The following is a 13,627-nucleotide window of genomic DNA, read 5'->3' as shown; positions in this document are numbered from 1 at the left end:
TTGGGGGGAAAAAAAATCTCAGGACCACTTTTCCCAGCGCACCTCCGGGTGCAGCCTGGGCGTTTCCAAGGAGAACGGGAGGGGCGCCCTTCGCCCGGCCGGACACAGGGCCGAAACTACATTAACCAGAAGGCCGACAGGAATAGACATGGGCTCTGGACCAATCACAGCCCAGAGCGGAGCTTCTTCCAGCGGATAGGGTATGTGGGGGCGGGACCTCCGGCGTCGCCGTCGTGGGCGCTCATTTTGCTCTTGACAGGTCGTTCCCCATTGCCCTTGGGAACGCGAATGCTGGGTCGCGACCCGCCGGGCATGACAGTGAGGAGGATGGGACCGGCTTCCGCGCTTGTGTTCGCGCCGTGACTCCTGTAATGGGGGTGTCCTCCGCACTCGCCCTCGGCGGTCGCAGCTCCCGGAGGTGGCGCCCTGGGCCCTGAGCGCGTTTAAACCGGGGAGACAGAGGCCCCGAGCGCGACGTCGGCCCGCGGTCGCCTGGCCCATTTGAGTGCGGGGCTTGCCAAGCCCGCAGGGCCTGCCCGTTTCCGATGGCGGTGGCGGCGCCGATGGACTCGGTGCGGGTGAGTGGAGAGTGCCCCGCGGCCCTCACTCGCACCGACCTGCCCCCAACACACGTCGCCTGAAGCCCTGAATAGGGGAGGGGGATGTTCCAGGACTCTCCTCCTATTCCCCCTTCACTCTCTTCTCTTGCTAATGGACACGCTAGTGTCAACCCGTGCCCACGGTCCTGAATCCCGGTCAGGGCTTATGTGGAAGAGTTCCCATCTCTGGAATCCAGTGGGATGAGGTGTGCAAAGCTGTTTCAGGCATAGGGGCCTGAATATGCAAATGCTAGTGAGGCTGAGCTGAGAGTTCGAGGAACCTCAGGTCTCTCTTATGTCTGGGGGAGACAGAGAGTAGGTAGGCAGGTGCCAGGCCTGGCATGGCCACCCGACGAGCTCTGTCTATAATCTGAGGGTGGTGGGAGCCATGGAAAGTTTGGAACAGAGTAGGGAGGTGATCAGGCTCCTTCTGGCTGCAGAGGGGAGAACAGATAGGGTAAAGGTGAAGGAGAAGGACAGGAGGTTCATAAGGAAGGATTCTACGTTAAATAGATCAGGTCAGTGACTGATGGCTCAGCCAGAGGTGGGAGAGTGGTTGGATTTTGGATCTGTTTTTTGAGTTGGGCCAGCCAGATTTTATGATGTGGAAGGTAAGAGAAGGGGAGGAGGTAGGGATGTTTCCTCAGGTTTTGGCCTCAGCAACTAGAAGGTGGAAGTGCCATTCATTGAGATGGGGAAGTTGGTGGGTGGGGCAGGTTTAAGGGAGGTTCAGGAGGTGGATTTGGCCATGCTGAGTCTGAGATGTTTCAGAGACTCCTGAGTGGAGGTATCAAATAGGCAGCTGGACACACAGGTCTGAGTTCTGAGGGACTCAGCATCGTGACGTCCAGTTGGCAGCAGCCAACCTATGAACTGAGGTGAAGCTCTGGCTCAGATTAAGAGGGAGCATCTTTAGGTAATGGCAATGGATGCCCTGTGGAGGCTGCTGAGGACTGGGTGTCTGGCCTGGGCACCTGCACATGGGTGGTGGGCATCACAAAGTCAGATGAAGGCAGGGGTAGCCTCTGGGGAAGGTGTGTGGGAGAAGAAGGTCCAGAAGGTGACCAAGTTTCCTGGGACAGAGGCTGAGGCATACGAGGTGTAGGTAGGATGAGCTGAGGCCAGGGCTGGTGCTTATTCACCCCCCTATGGGCTCACCAGCTTTTCTTGGCTGCCCTCTGTGGGGCCTGGAGTTTTCATTCAGGCTGGCAGAGTAGCCAGCTACTCAGTGGCAGACTGGGTCAGCCGTGAGAGTTCCAGGCCTGGGGTGGAAGGTGGTAGGGCTGGGCTTTGAGGTGATGGGCCAGGTGGGGAACCATGAAGGAAAGGCTGGGTGCTGCTGCCCCTGGCATTTGGGACTTGGAGGTCTGGGGCAGGACAGGATCCTGATTGCTCTCACCAAGCAGCCAGGCTCTGGACACAATTTGCAGAGGCATGTGGGGAGGCAGGGAGATGCTGGCTGTGTGGGCCATGGGGTGGCTGTGGGGTCTGGAGATGAGGGATCCAAAGAGTGATGTACACCTGAAGAAGGAATGTGAACAAGGGTCAGGACCTAAGGGAGAAGGGTGAACCCCAGCCTGGTGTTCCTGGGGACCCAGAGCTTAGGTGTTGTCTATCTGCCCACCTGCCTATAGTTTGAGGGCAGACACAGTGATAAGGAGGACAGAGTGGCACCCATGGGCACTGGGGCTTGGGGAGGAGGTAACTTGGGAGTGTTTGTAAAGAGGTTGGGGGTCATGGAAGAAGAGATGCCACCAGGGAAGTGGTGGGAGGCTGTGTCACAGGCTGAGGCCTGGATGGGTTCATCTGTGGTTTTTTTTTTTTTTGGTCTGATTTTCTGCTGTCCTTTGGTCTCATTGACTTAGCTGTTGCCATCATTGAAGGACCGGGTGACCTTTGAGGACGTGGCCGTGTACTTCTCCTGGGATGACTGGAGACTCCTTGATGAGGCTCAAAGGCACTTGTACCGTGATGTGATGCTGGAGAACTTTGCGCTGGTGGCCTCGCTGGGTAAGGCCCCACACACCCCCAGCCTCCTATTCTAGGTTCTGCCTTTCCTCTTTTCCCTGGGAGTAGCTCTGCCTTCCCACAGCTGGAGCTTGGATGCTGCTTCCTCACCTGAACTTGCTGCTTTGTGTGCAGAGCTGAGCTGCAGGCACGACCTGGTCCTCTCCCCATGGGGCCCCGACACCTACTGTCCAAAGCATTCTGGGGAAGGGCTTGAGGTTCAGAGTCTCAGTCTGGCTCATATGTCTGAGTCCATTCAGGTCAGTGGCACCTCTGTGCCCCAGGTTCTGCTCCCTTTTTCTATGAGATATTTCTAGGAGCCTGGTCATGCCAGGGACTGCAGGCACCAACATAGTCACTGCTTGTGAGGACCACTGAACTCTTCCTGTGAGATCCCCCTTAGAGGCTTAGTTTGTAACTTTGACTTTCTTTCCTGGTTCCAAAGATGAGATGAGCTCCTTATGGTCTGCCATGGGGTGGGTTGCTCTGATCTGAGGCTAGCCACTCACCTGTCCTGTCTTTCTCCCAGGACTTACATCTTCCAAATCCTGTGTGGTAGCCCACCTGGAGCGGAGTAAAGAGCCCTGGGTGCCTGACAGGGTGGATGTGTCTCCAGCTACAGGAGAGGGCCAGAGAGATTCTAGCCCCGGTGAGTGGGAACTAGGGGAAAGGACATCAGGGCTGCTCAGTATCCATTAGCGTTTCATTGCTGGGGCAGTGGCCACATCTTACTGCCAACTTTTCTTCCTCATTCTGGACACGCCACCGTCTTGCCTTTTCTATCTTCCTTTCTTTGTTTCTGCAGCTGGCCAGTACAGGGATCAAACACTGGACCTTGGTGTTATCAGCACCATGCTCTAACCAACTGAGCTAACCAGCCAGCCCTCTTCTTGCCATTTCTACTCTGACTTCTGGCCCTGGAAGACAGATGCCTCCACTGCTCTGCTCTCACCTCTATGTCTTCCTTTGCAGGGCAGCCCTGCATTAGCCTGCATCCAGCGTATTATGAGATTTGCATGTATCTTCATGTAGACTCTGAACACCATGTGCCCAGCTGCAGGTGAACTATCCTGGACTTGTGCACACTGCTCTGTGTCCCCTTTTCCTACCAGAGATCTCTTGGGGCCTGCCTGTGTCTCTGGTCCTGCTGAACACTGAGGCATGAGTTGGAGTCCCTGCCTCTTTTCTCAGCCTGAACTCCACCCCTGTGTTCTTGCACCTGGTGAGGGCTTCTGTGGCCTATCCAGTCCCTGCCCTGCACTGCTTGCTCTTCCTCACCTGACTTTGTTCTTGGACATGTCAGACATGTACTTGTAAAAAGGCTGCCCCCTCCTGATGAAGCCCACATGCACTTCACCAATATTTCTCTGCTTTCAGGTTGCTGGCCAAGAGCAGAGGAAGCCCCCCCTCAACAGCGTGTTTCTGTAGAAGGAGTGGTTCAGTTTGGGACCCCTGAGGCAGATCCTTTCACCCGGAAGGTCAATACCTGTGACAAGTGTGGCCCAGTTTTGAAAGACATTTTGTATCTGGCTGAGCACCGGGGAACAAACCATGGGCAGAAACCATACATGTGTGAGGGATGTGGGAGAGGCTTTTGGATCAGTGTGAACCTTCAGCTCCATAAGGAGCACAGTGCCGAGAAGCCCTTCGTGTACAGGGAGGGTGAGAAGGCCATCCTGGACCGCCATGACCTCCTCCACCACCAGGCCACCCATAGCAAGGGGAAGCTATGCAGGAGCACTGAGCATGAAGCAGCCTTCCTACCCAGCTCCAATCGCGGGCAGCAGCAGGGAGTCCACACCACACAGAAGCCCTTCAAGTGCAGCGACTGCACTAAAACCTTCCTGAAGGCCTTTGCACTCCTCGACCACCTGATTACTCACTCTGAAGAGAGAAACTTCAGATGCCCCACAGGTGGAAATGCCCCCAAGGAGAACTCGAGCCATGTTAATCACCAAAAATTTCATCCTGGAGAAACATCTCATGTGTGTAAGGAATGTGGGAAGGCCTTCAGCCACCTCTTTAAACTGAGGACACATCAGAAAGCTCACACTGGAAAAATGCATCACAAGTGTACCGAGTGTGGGAAAGCCTTCACCCGCAGACATTCACTCGTTCAGCACCAGAGAGTCCACACTGGAGAAAGGCCTTATGAGTGTGGCCAGTGTGGGAAAGCCTTCACTCGCAGTTTCCATGTTGTTCGGCACCAGAAAGTTCACAACACAGAAAGGCCTTATGAGTGCAGACAGTGTCGGCGAGTCTTTAGTTGTATCTCCAACTTTGTTGAGCACCAGAAAATACACACGGGAGAAAGGCCTTATGAGTGCAGTGAATGTGGGAAAGCCTTCATTAACAGCTCCCATCTTGTTCGGCACCAGAAAGTTCATAACACAGAAAGGCCTTTTGAGTGCAGTGAATGCGGGAAAGCCTTCCGGCAAACCTCCAAGCTTGTTCTGCATCAGAGGAGTCATACTGGAGAAAGACCTTATAAGTGCAACCAATGTGGGAAAGCCTTCAGTTGCCTCTCCAACCTTGTTCCACACCAGCGAATTCATACTGGAGAAAAGCCTTATGAATGCTCAGAATGTGGGAAAGCCTTCAGTCAAAGCTCTGCCCTCATTCAGCACCAGAAGGTTCATACTAGAGAAAGGCCTTATGAGTGCAGTGAATGCGGGAAAGCCTTCAGCTATAGCTCTAACCTTGTTAAGCACCGGAAAGTTCACACTGGAAAAAGACCTTATGAGTGCAGCCAGTGTGGGAAAGCATTCAGTGAAAGCTCCATCCTCAGTCAGCACCAGAGAGTTCACACTGGAGAAAAGCCTTATGAGTGTAACAAATGTGGAAAAGTTTTTCGCTATAGCTCTAACCTTTCTAAGCACCAGAAAAGTCACACTGGAAAAGAGCCATCTAAGTGCAGTAGACGTAGGAATGCCTTTAGCCAGAGCTCTGGTCTCATTCAGCACCAGAAAGGTCACACTAGAGAAAGGCCTTAGAAGTGTGATCAGTGTGGGAAAGCACTTATAGCTGGGGCTTTCTCTTTGCTCACCATAAAAAGACTCACTCATGGGGGCCGGTCCGTAGCTCACTCGGGAGAGTGTGGTGCTGATAACACCAAGGCCATGGGTTCGGATCCCATATAGGGATGGCCAGTTAGCTCACTGGGTGAGCATGGTGCTGACAACCCCAAGTCAAGGGTTAAGATCCTCTTACCGGTCATCTTTAAAAAAAAAAAAAAAAAAAAAGACTCACTCATGAGAACCCTTCTGTGAGTGTAACATTTATGAGGAAGCCATCAGCCAAAAATTGAAACTTGCACATCCCAACACCCTCCTGAGGAGATTGCCTGTGAGTGCGTTTCGTGGGAAGCTTTTGGGAGCTATGTTACACTCTGTAACCTGTCCAAAGTCTTTGTTAGATTGCATCACCAATACTGCCAATACCATCTTGCCTCTACCAGCTGGCAGGTCTCCACAGCCTGTGCCTGTTTTACTCAGGGACGGCAGACCTCTGTGCTCTCTCTCATTCCCTGGAGGGAACCATGAATGATGGGAGCCCTTTGGGGTCACCTCATTTCCCACTTCTCCCATCTCCACTGGTTAAGGCATTGCCCTGACTAGTTCTCTTCAAGAGGATCTAAACTGGAGTCTGCTGAGCACTTCCAGAGAAGATGTCTCTTCTTGGTCCTTTTTGATTCTACAGATGACACCAGAACAGATTTGTCCAGTCTCCAAATCACCCAACCCTGGAACTGCCTGCCTCCAAAGTGTGTGACAATAAAGGCCTTATTTTTGAAACCATCTTTTAATCCTGGGGTCTCTATCCATTGTGTGTGGGGAGAAATTGAGAAGAAAATTGGTCTCTAACAGTGGAAAGAGGGGAAGGGCTTTTGTAGGGGGCTATCAGAGGGGACAGAAGAATGGCAAGGAACAGTTCTCAGTCCAGTTACACCTAATTTGCTTTGTAGCTCAAGGCCTCCTGGGACAGACTGAAGGTCACTCTTGTCCAAATCGTGTCCTGGATGCAGGATGACTTGCTGGGCCCAGAGCTTTGGAAATTGGATATCTGGACTGGCAATCTCCAGTACGTCCTGGAGCAGCAGGGGTTGGGTCCCTTGTTCCCAGGAATGTCTCACATTCCCCAGCACTGTTGAGGGGCCACTGTCTTTTGGTACCTGCCCATAAATAAAGCCCCTGAAGTCCAGAATCTATTTGCAAGTGTCACTGACTGTAAGATTTATAGTGGCCAGGTGGAAACAAACCATAAGTGGGTACAAAAACACCAGGTTTGAGGTCAGGGAGTGAGGGAGAATGTGGTAAACAGGGGGTGTGCCTGAGCCAGATCACAGTGGATCACAAAACTGGTTACATTCAACTCCACATTCAGTGACATCATATGGGTAGCTTGAAATCGGCCACAGTACAGGAATTTACACCACAAAAGTTAACAAACAGCAGTTCTCAGGAAAAAAAACAAAAAAACCTACCTAATCTTCAGTGTTTGCCCAATTTGCTGACAGTGACCTTGGCCACAGGAGAGATGGCTCTGCAGGTCTTGAGAAGTCCCGTACATCCTCTTCTTGCACAGCCATGTTCTCTAGAACACGTGCAGATGCCCCTTTAGAATGGGCACAATCAGAAGCATGTTGTTTACTGTCAGAGCAAATCATCTAAAGGTTTTGTGGATTCCTGTCGCATCCCTTGGCTGTTCACTTCAAGGCCATCACTGCACAGGCAGGAACCCCAGGACTGAGAAGGAAGATCCTATAGTCCAGAGATGTGGCTTTGTGGCCCAGCCAATATTCCTGGTAAGTGTGGGGTAGCCATGGCCTTCATCATCTGCTGGTTTCTGCTGCCACTGAGGGACAGAGATAGTGGAATCAACACATGGTTGTTCCATTTTCTAGTTTTCCAAGAAGAGTAAGAAATGCACATTTTTATGTGCAGGCTTTTGATTTTATAAATGTTGGAATCTATTTCCCAAAATCTTATATACAAAATTGATTCAGCAGAGCCTATGTATATATGTTCTGCATATGTGTTCGTGGGCCAACAGTCATGACTCTCAGGAAGCAAACCAGGCATTTGTCCCCGCTGGCCCACCATGAGTTTACCCCAAGGCATGAAGCAGAGTCAGTGGCACTGCTGCCACCACTCCATCCAGGATGCCTCTCTTCCCCCAAGTCATCTGAAGTGGGGACATTAGCTGACCACATGAAGGACAGCATACAGACATGTTTGCAGTCAGCTGAGCACGTGGCAGGTCTGCAGAAGTTCTCCCCATCATCCGAGGTATCAGGGAAGCCCCTGGCTTCAGGTTATCCCTTCTGGGTATAATAATTGTCTTCCACCAACATGGGAGGGCTGCTTGGGATCAGAGTTAAAATCCAGCTGAGCCATGTGGGCCTTAGATATGGGTAGACTTTGTGAAATGACCCTTACCCCATTGGTGAAAAGCCCTTGACCTGAATCTGCTTTCTGGTCTCTCCAGCAGGACTCTGCAAGGCAGCTGGCTTGCCGTGTCCATGTGTGTGCAAGTATACGTGCCAGAACATCCAAAGTGAAGTTCATGGTTCTGAGCATCTATGAATCAGGGCTGCTGACATCCATCTTGATTCTTCAGGGAGGCCTGCTTGTGACCTGCCACAGAGGAGGGCAGCGTTGAGTGACGGCCAGGGACAGCCCTTCTGACATCATGTGAACTCCAGATCCACTTAGTGCCTGAAGCCAGATGCCGAGTGGACTTTTTGGTTCCATGTACCAATAAATAATTTTATATCATACAGACACACACACATACACACACAAATAGTTTTTGCAGCTGGCCAGTACAAGGATCAAACTCTGGACCTTGATAATGATTTTTCCCCCCCACCCCACCCCTTGATAATGATTTTGGTTGAAGCAACTTAAAATGGAATTGTGTCTGGGCTGAGCCCGTGGCGCACTCGGTAGCGTGCTGCGCTAGCAGCGCGGCGTCGCTCCCGCCACCGCGGGTTCGGATCCTATATAAGGATGACCGGTGCACTCACTGGCTGAGTGCCGGTCACGGAAAAAAAAAAAAAAAAAAAATGGAATTGTGTCACTTGGAAGTGAGAGAGTTCTCCACCTGCAGTGGTGCCCACAATATCAGCCACCCCTTCTCTACTGGGGAAGCAGGACCCCAGAGCAGAGCTGCCTAGAGAATTTTTCACCAGCTCCACGGACGGGGACAAAGACTGTCCTGGCTCTGGAGGCAGCAACATGCAAGCGGCCTCCTTTTCCCCAGCTGCCCTTCCCTGAAGCTCCTGACACCGTGGCACTGGCACACGAAATTCAACTTAGCCCTTCTTATCCCTCATAGCCCAGACCTCCCTGATAGCAGTCAATGTGTCCTGCAGGTTTCCATCCAGGTCATAATAAAATGTAACTCCTCACCCTAGTTTACAGGGCCAGCATGACGGGGTTCCTCAAACACACCAGCTCACGGCTGCTCAGGGCATCTACACTACAGTCCCCTCTGGGTGGAACACTCTTCCCGGGGAGGCACCTCCTTGGAGAGATCTTCCAGATCACCATCTGAAGTAGCATTTGTGGCTGTCTCACTTCCCTCTGTTTTGTTTCCCTCACAGCTCTATCAGAAATACCATTTTCTGGAATTATCCTGTTATTTTCTCTACTTACATGTTAAATCTCTGTATTCCCCATTAGATGGAGATAACCTGTAGGTGAAGACCATGCCTGTTATATCATGTCATGGCTCTGTTTATCCTACGTCCCAGCAACGGGCCTGGCGTACAGTAGGGACTCAGGAAACATTTGTTGTTCTGCCATTCTGCAGGACCTGTGCATGAGCCCACCTCACACCCTCACAGTCTCCCACAGTGAAATGTGGGAGAAGGAGCATCATGACAGAAAAAGTAAGAGTGAGCACTTTCTCTGTGGGGAAGCATCCTTCATATCAGATCATATGCCATATTGTATCCCTGTACACTTAAGTAAAGAACCTGTCTACTTATTCACTTATTTAACAAATGCCATTTGAGCAAGCACTGTGGTAGGGACTGCATTAGTACATCAGTAAACAAAACACACAGGTGCCCTCTCTTGCAGAGCTGACGTTCTAATGAAGAGACAAGTATTCACTGAAAAATTAAAAATTTAAAAAAATTTAAAAAGGAAATTATACAAAAATAAACTCAAAAACTTCTACTTTCAGCCAAGATGGAGTAATAGACCAGGTTTACCCTTCCACCGGAAACAATGAAACAACCAGACAAAACATAAGAAACAATGGTTTTCAAACACTGAACAGCAGATAGCATAGACCAATGATCCCTAAGAAAAGAAACAAAAGAGGTGAGCTCTATGATTGTCTCCAGCAACTGCCTGGAGAGTTTCCAAAGTGCAGGGAAGGGAACCCAGGTAGAGCTGAGGAGACTGATGTGGTATTCCAGGGAGGCCAAGGCTGCCAGAGTTCACATGGCAGAGGACTGCAGAGGAGGGAGCTGCATGGAGAGCTCCAGAAATTGGCAGAGTCCTCTTTGATTCTCCATCTGAGGATTGATCAGCTAATGTTTGTGAGGAAACTACCTAAGGCTTGGGAAAGAACCACCCAAAAGAAGCAGAGGCAAAAATCCCCAGAACGTAAATAGAGTTGGCTATAGTTAATTTTCCCACCCGCCAGGGGAAAAAAGCTCATAATTCATGGGGTATTCAGATGAGTACCACCTCAGAAGCAAAGAAAATTAGTCCTAGATTAAAGGTTGCTCTGAGGGCCGGCCCGTGGCTCACTTGGAAGAGCGTGGTGCTGACAGCACCAAGTCAAGAGGTAAGATTGCCTCACCAGTCATCTTTAAAAATAATAATAAATAATAAAAATAATAATAAAGGTTGCTCTGGTCCCACCTAACACAGCTGAAAGCAAACCCTGGAATGATCTAACTATTAGCAATGAATAATCAGAAACTGAAATTTAAAAATAAATATACCATTTAAAACACCATGAAAGGCTGGCAGGTTATCTCAGTTGGTTAGAGCATGGAGTTGATAAGACCAAGGTCAAGGGTTCAGTACCCTGTACCAGCCAGCCGCCCCCCAAAATAATAACAAAACAGTATGAAAATATGAATACTAGGATTATGTTTGACAAAACATTTGCAAGACCTGTACACTGAAAGCTACACAACACTGCTGAGAGAGATTAAAGAAGACCTAAACAATTAAATCAATATACCATGGTCATGGATTGGAAGACTCAGTATTTTATAATAATAATTATTAATATTATTAAATTTAATCTGCCCCAAACTGATCTGTAGATACAACACAATCCTAATAAAGTTTCCAGTAGAGTGGTTTTGGGTAGAAATTGACAAGCTAATTCTACAATTTATATGGAACTGCAGAGGATGTAGAACAGCCAAAATGACTTTGAAAATGAAGAACAAAGTCGAAGAATTTACACCACCTGAGTCCAAGAATTTTTATAAAGCTATAATGATCAAGATGGTATGGTATTGGTATGTGAATAGACAAAAAGATCAAAGGAACAAAATACAGATTCCAGAGATAGACCCATACAATCAATTGCTTTTTAACTAAGTGGCTAAGACAATTAATTCAATAGGAAACGGATAATCTTTTCAAAAATGATACTGGAACAATTAGATAGCCATATGCAAAGATAATTCAGTAACAAGGCAAGGATGTCTCCTCTTAACAATCCTTTTCAGCATCATGCTAGAAGTCCTAGGTAATAGAATATGAAAAGAAAAGGAAATAAAATATATACAGATTGGGAAAGAAGAAATAAAACTGTCTTTGTTTGAAGATGACATGACTGTCTATACAAAAAACTGAATGAATTTCGGATCCTTGTACCTGCCAGCCACCAAAAAATATATATATATATAATAAGAAGAAGAAAAGAAAAGAAAAGAAAGAATTAACAAAAAACCCCTAGAACTAATAAGCAATTATAGTAAGGTTTCAGGATACAAGGTTAATCTATAAAAGTCAATTGATTTTCTATATACTAGCAATGAACAAGTGCAATTTGAAATTAAAAACACAGTATCATTTTACATTAGCACCCCCCAAAAGTGAAATACTTAGGCATAAATCTAACAAGAAAGGGGCTGGATGGTTAGCTCAGTTGGTTAGAGTGCAGTGTTATAACACCAAGGTACCAAGGTCAAGAGTTCTGATTCCTACACTGGCCAGCTGCCAAAAAAAAATTTTTTTTTATTTTTAAAAAAAGAACACACATTGGAAAGGAGGATGTAAAACTGTCTTTACTTGCAGATGACATGATACTGTATGTAGAAAATCCCAAGGAATCCATTGAAAACCTACTACAGTATAATAAAAAGTTTAGTAAGGTAGTAGGATTCAAAACCAACATATACTAGCAACAAACAATCTGAAAATGAAGTGAAAGAGTAGTAGCCTCGAAAATAATAACTTAGAGGGCCAGCCCGTGGCTCACTCGGGAGAGTGCAGTGCTGATAACACCAAGGCCACGGGTTCGGATCCTATATAGGGATGGCTGGTTTGCTCACTGGCTGAGCACGGTGCTGACAACACCAAGTCAAGGGTTAAGATCCCCTTACCAGTCATCTTTAAAAAAAATAATAAATAAATAAAATAAAATAAATAAAAAAAGAAAATAATAACTTAGGAATAAGTTTTGTTTGTTTTGCTGGCTGGCTGGTAAGGGGATCCAAACCTTTGACCTTGGTATCATCAACACCATATTCTAACCAAGTGAGCTAACAAGCCAGCCCATTAGGAATAAACTTAAATAAATAAATTTGAGATTTATACTCTGAAAACTATAAAGCAGTACTGACATAGTTTGCTGAGAGACATTCCATGTTCATGGACTAGAAGACTCAATATTTTTTAAGACGACAATACTCCTCAAATTGATATACAGATTCCATGTAATACCTATCAAAACCACAGCTGATTTTTGGGGTAGAAATTGACAAACTGATCCTAAAATTCATATGGATATGCAAAGGACTTACAAAAGCCAAAACAATTTTGACAAAGAACAAAGTTGGACTTACCTTAACTGATTTCAAAAGCTACTGTAAAGCTAGAGTAAGACATATAGAATGACAGTAAGACAATGTGGTACTGGTATAAGAACAAACATATACCTGTTGGCCTGTGGCTCACTTGAAAGAGTGTGGTGCTGATAACACCAAGGCCACGGGTTTAGATCCCTATATAGGGATGGCTGGTGCGTTCACTTGGGAGAGTGTGGTGCTGAGAACACCAAGTCAAGGGTTAAGATCCCCTTACCGGTCATCTTTAAAAAAAAAAGAACAGATATATAGATCAACAAAATAAACTTGAGAGTACAGAAATAACCTTACTCAACTGACTTTCAAGAAAGGTACAATGTGGAAAGATCTTCAACAGTGGTTCTGGGAAAATTGGATATCCACATGTGAAAAGATGAATTTGGACCTTTACCTCACACCACACAGAAAAATTACAATGAAATGGATCAGAAATGTAAATGTAAGGGCTAAAACTATAACATTTCTAGAAGAAAACACAGGAGGCAATTTTTGACTTTTGGTTAGACAGAGTTTTTTATTTTATTTAAAAAAAAAATTTTTTTTTCTTTTTTTGGCAGCTGGCCAGTACAGGAATAGAACCCTGGATCTTCATGTTATCAGCACTGCACTCTAACCAACTGAGCTAACTGGCCAGCCCTGGCAGAGTTTCTTAGATGTGACACCAAAACACAATACCTAAATGGAAAAACTAATAAATTAGACTTATTAAAATTTAAAATTTTGCTCTTCTAAAGACACCATTAACTAAGTTATCTTTTTTTTTTTTTTTTTTTAAAAAAAAGATGACCGGTAAGGGGATCTTAACCCTTGACTTGGTGTTGTCAGCACCATGCTCAGCCAGTGAGCGAACTGGCCATCCGTATATGGGATCCGAACCCGGGGCCTTGGTGTTATCAGCACCGCACTCTCCCGAGTGAGCCACGGGCCAGCCCGACCATTAACTAAGTTA

The 13,627-nt window shown here is 47.4% G+C and overlaps 1 protein-coding gene across 1 annotated transcript; it reads left to right on the top strand.

Annotated features, from left to right (window-relative positions):
* The first annotated feature begins 240 nt into the window (after nucleotides 1–240).
* Nucleotides 241–6,403, top strand: LOC134373942 (zinc finger protein 883-like). Its single transcript, XM_063092030.1, is given in 4 exon segments — nucleotides 241–578; nucleotides 2,465–2,609; nucleotides 3,136–3,255; nucleotides 3,984–6,403. Coding segments are annotated over 4 exon segments (2,061 nt in total). The 5' UTR covers nucleotides 241–545; the 3' UTR covers nucleotides 5,747–6,403.
* The last annotated feature ends 7,224 nt before the right edge of the window (nucleotides 6,404–13,627 follow it).

This window comes from Cynocephalus volans, chromosome 3 (genome assembly GCF_027409185.1).
Source record: "Cynocephalus volans isolate mCynVol1 chromosome 3, mCynVol1.pri, whole genome shotgun sequence".
Taxonomy (NCBI): domain Eukaryota; kingdom Metazoa; phylum Chordata; class Mammalia; order Dermoptera; family Cynocephalidae; genus Cynocephalus; species Cynocephalus volans.
The sequence above is the reverse complement of the archived record's forward strand: the minus strand, read 5'-3'. Positions and strand labels throughout refer to the sequence as shown.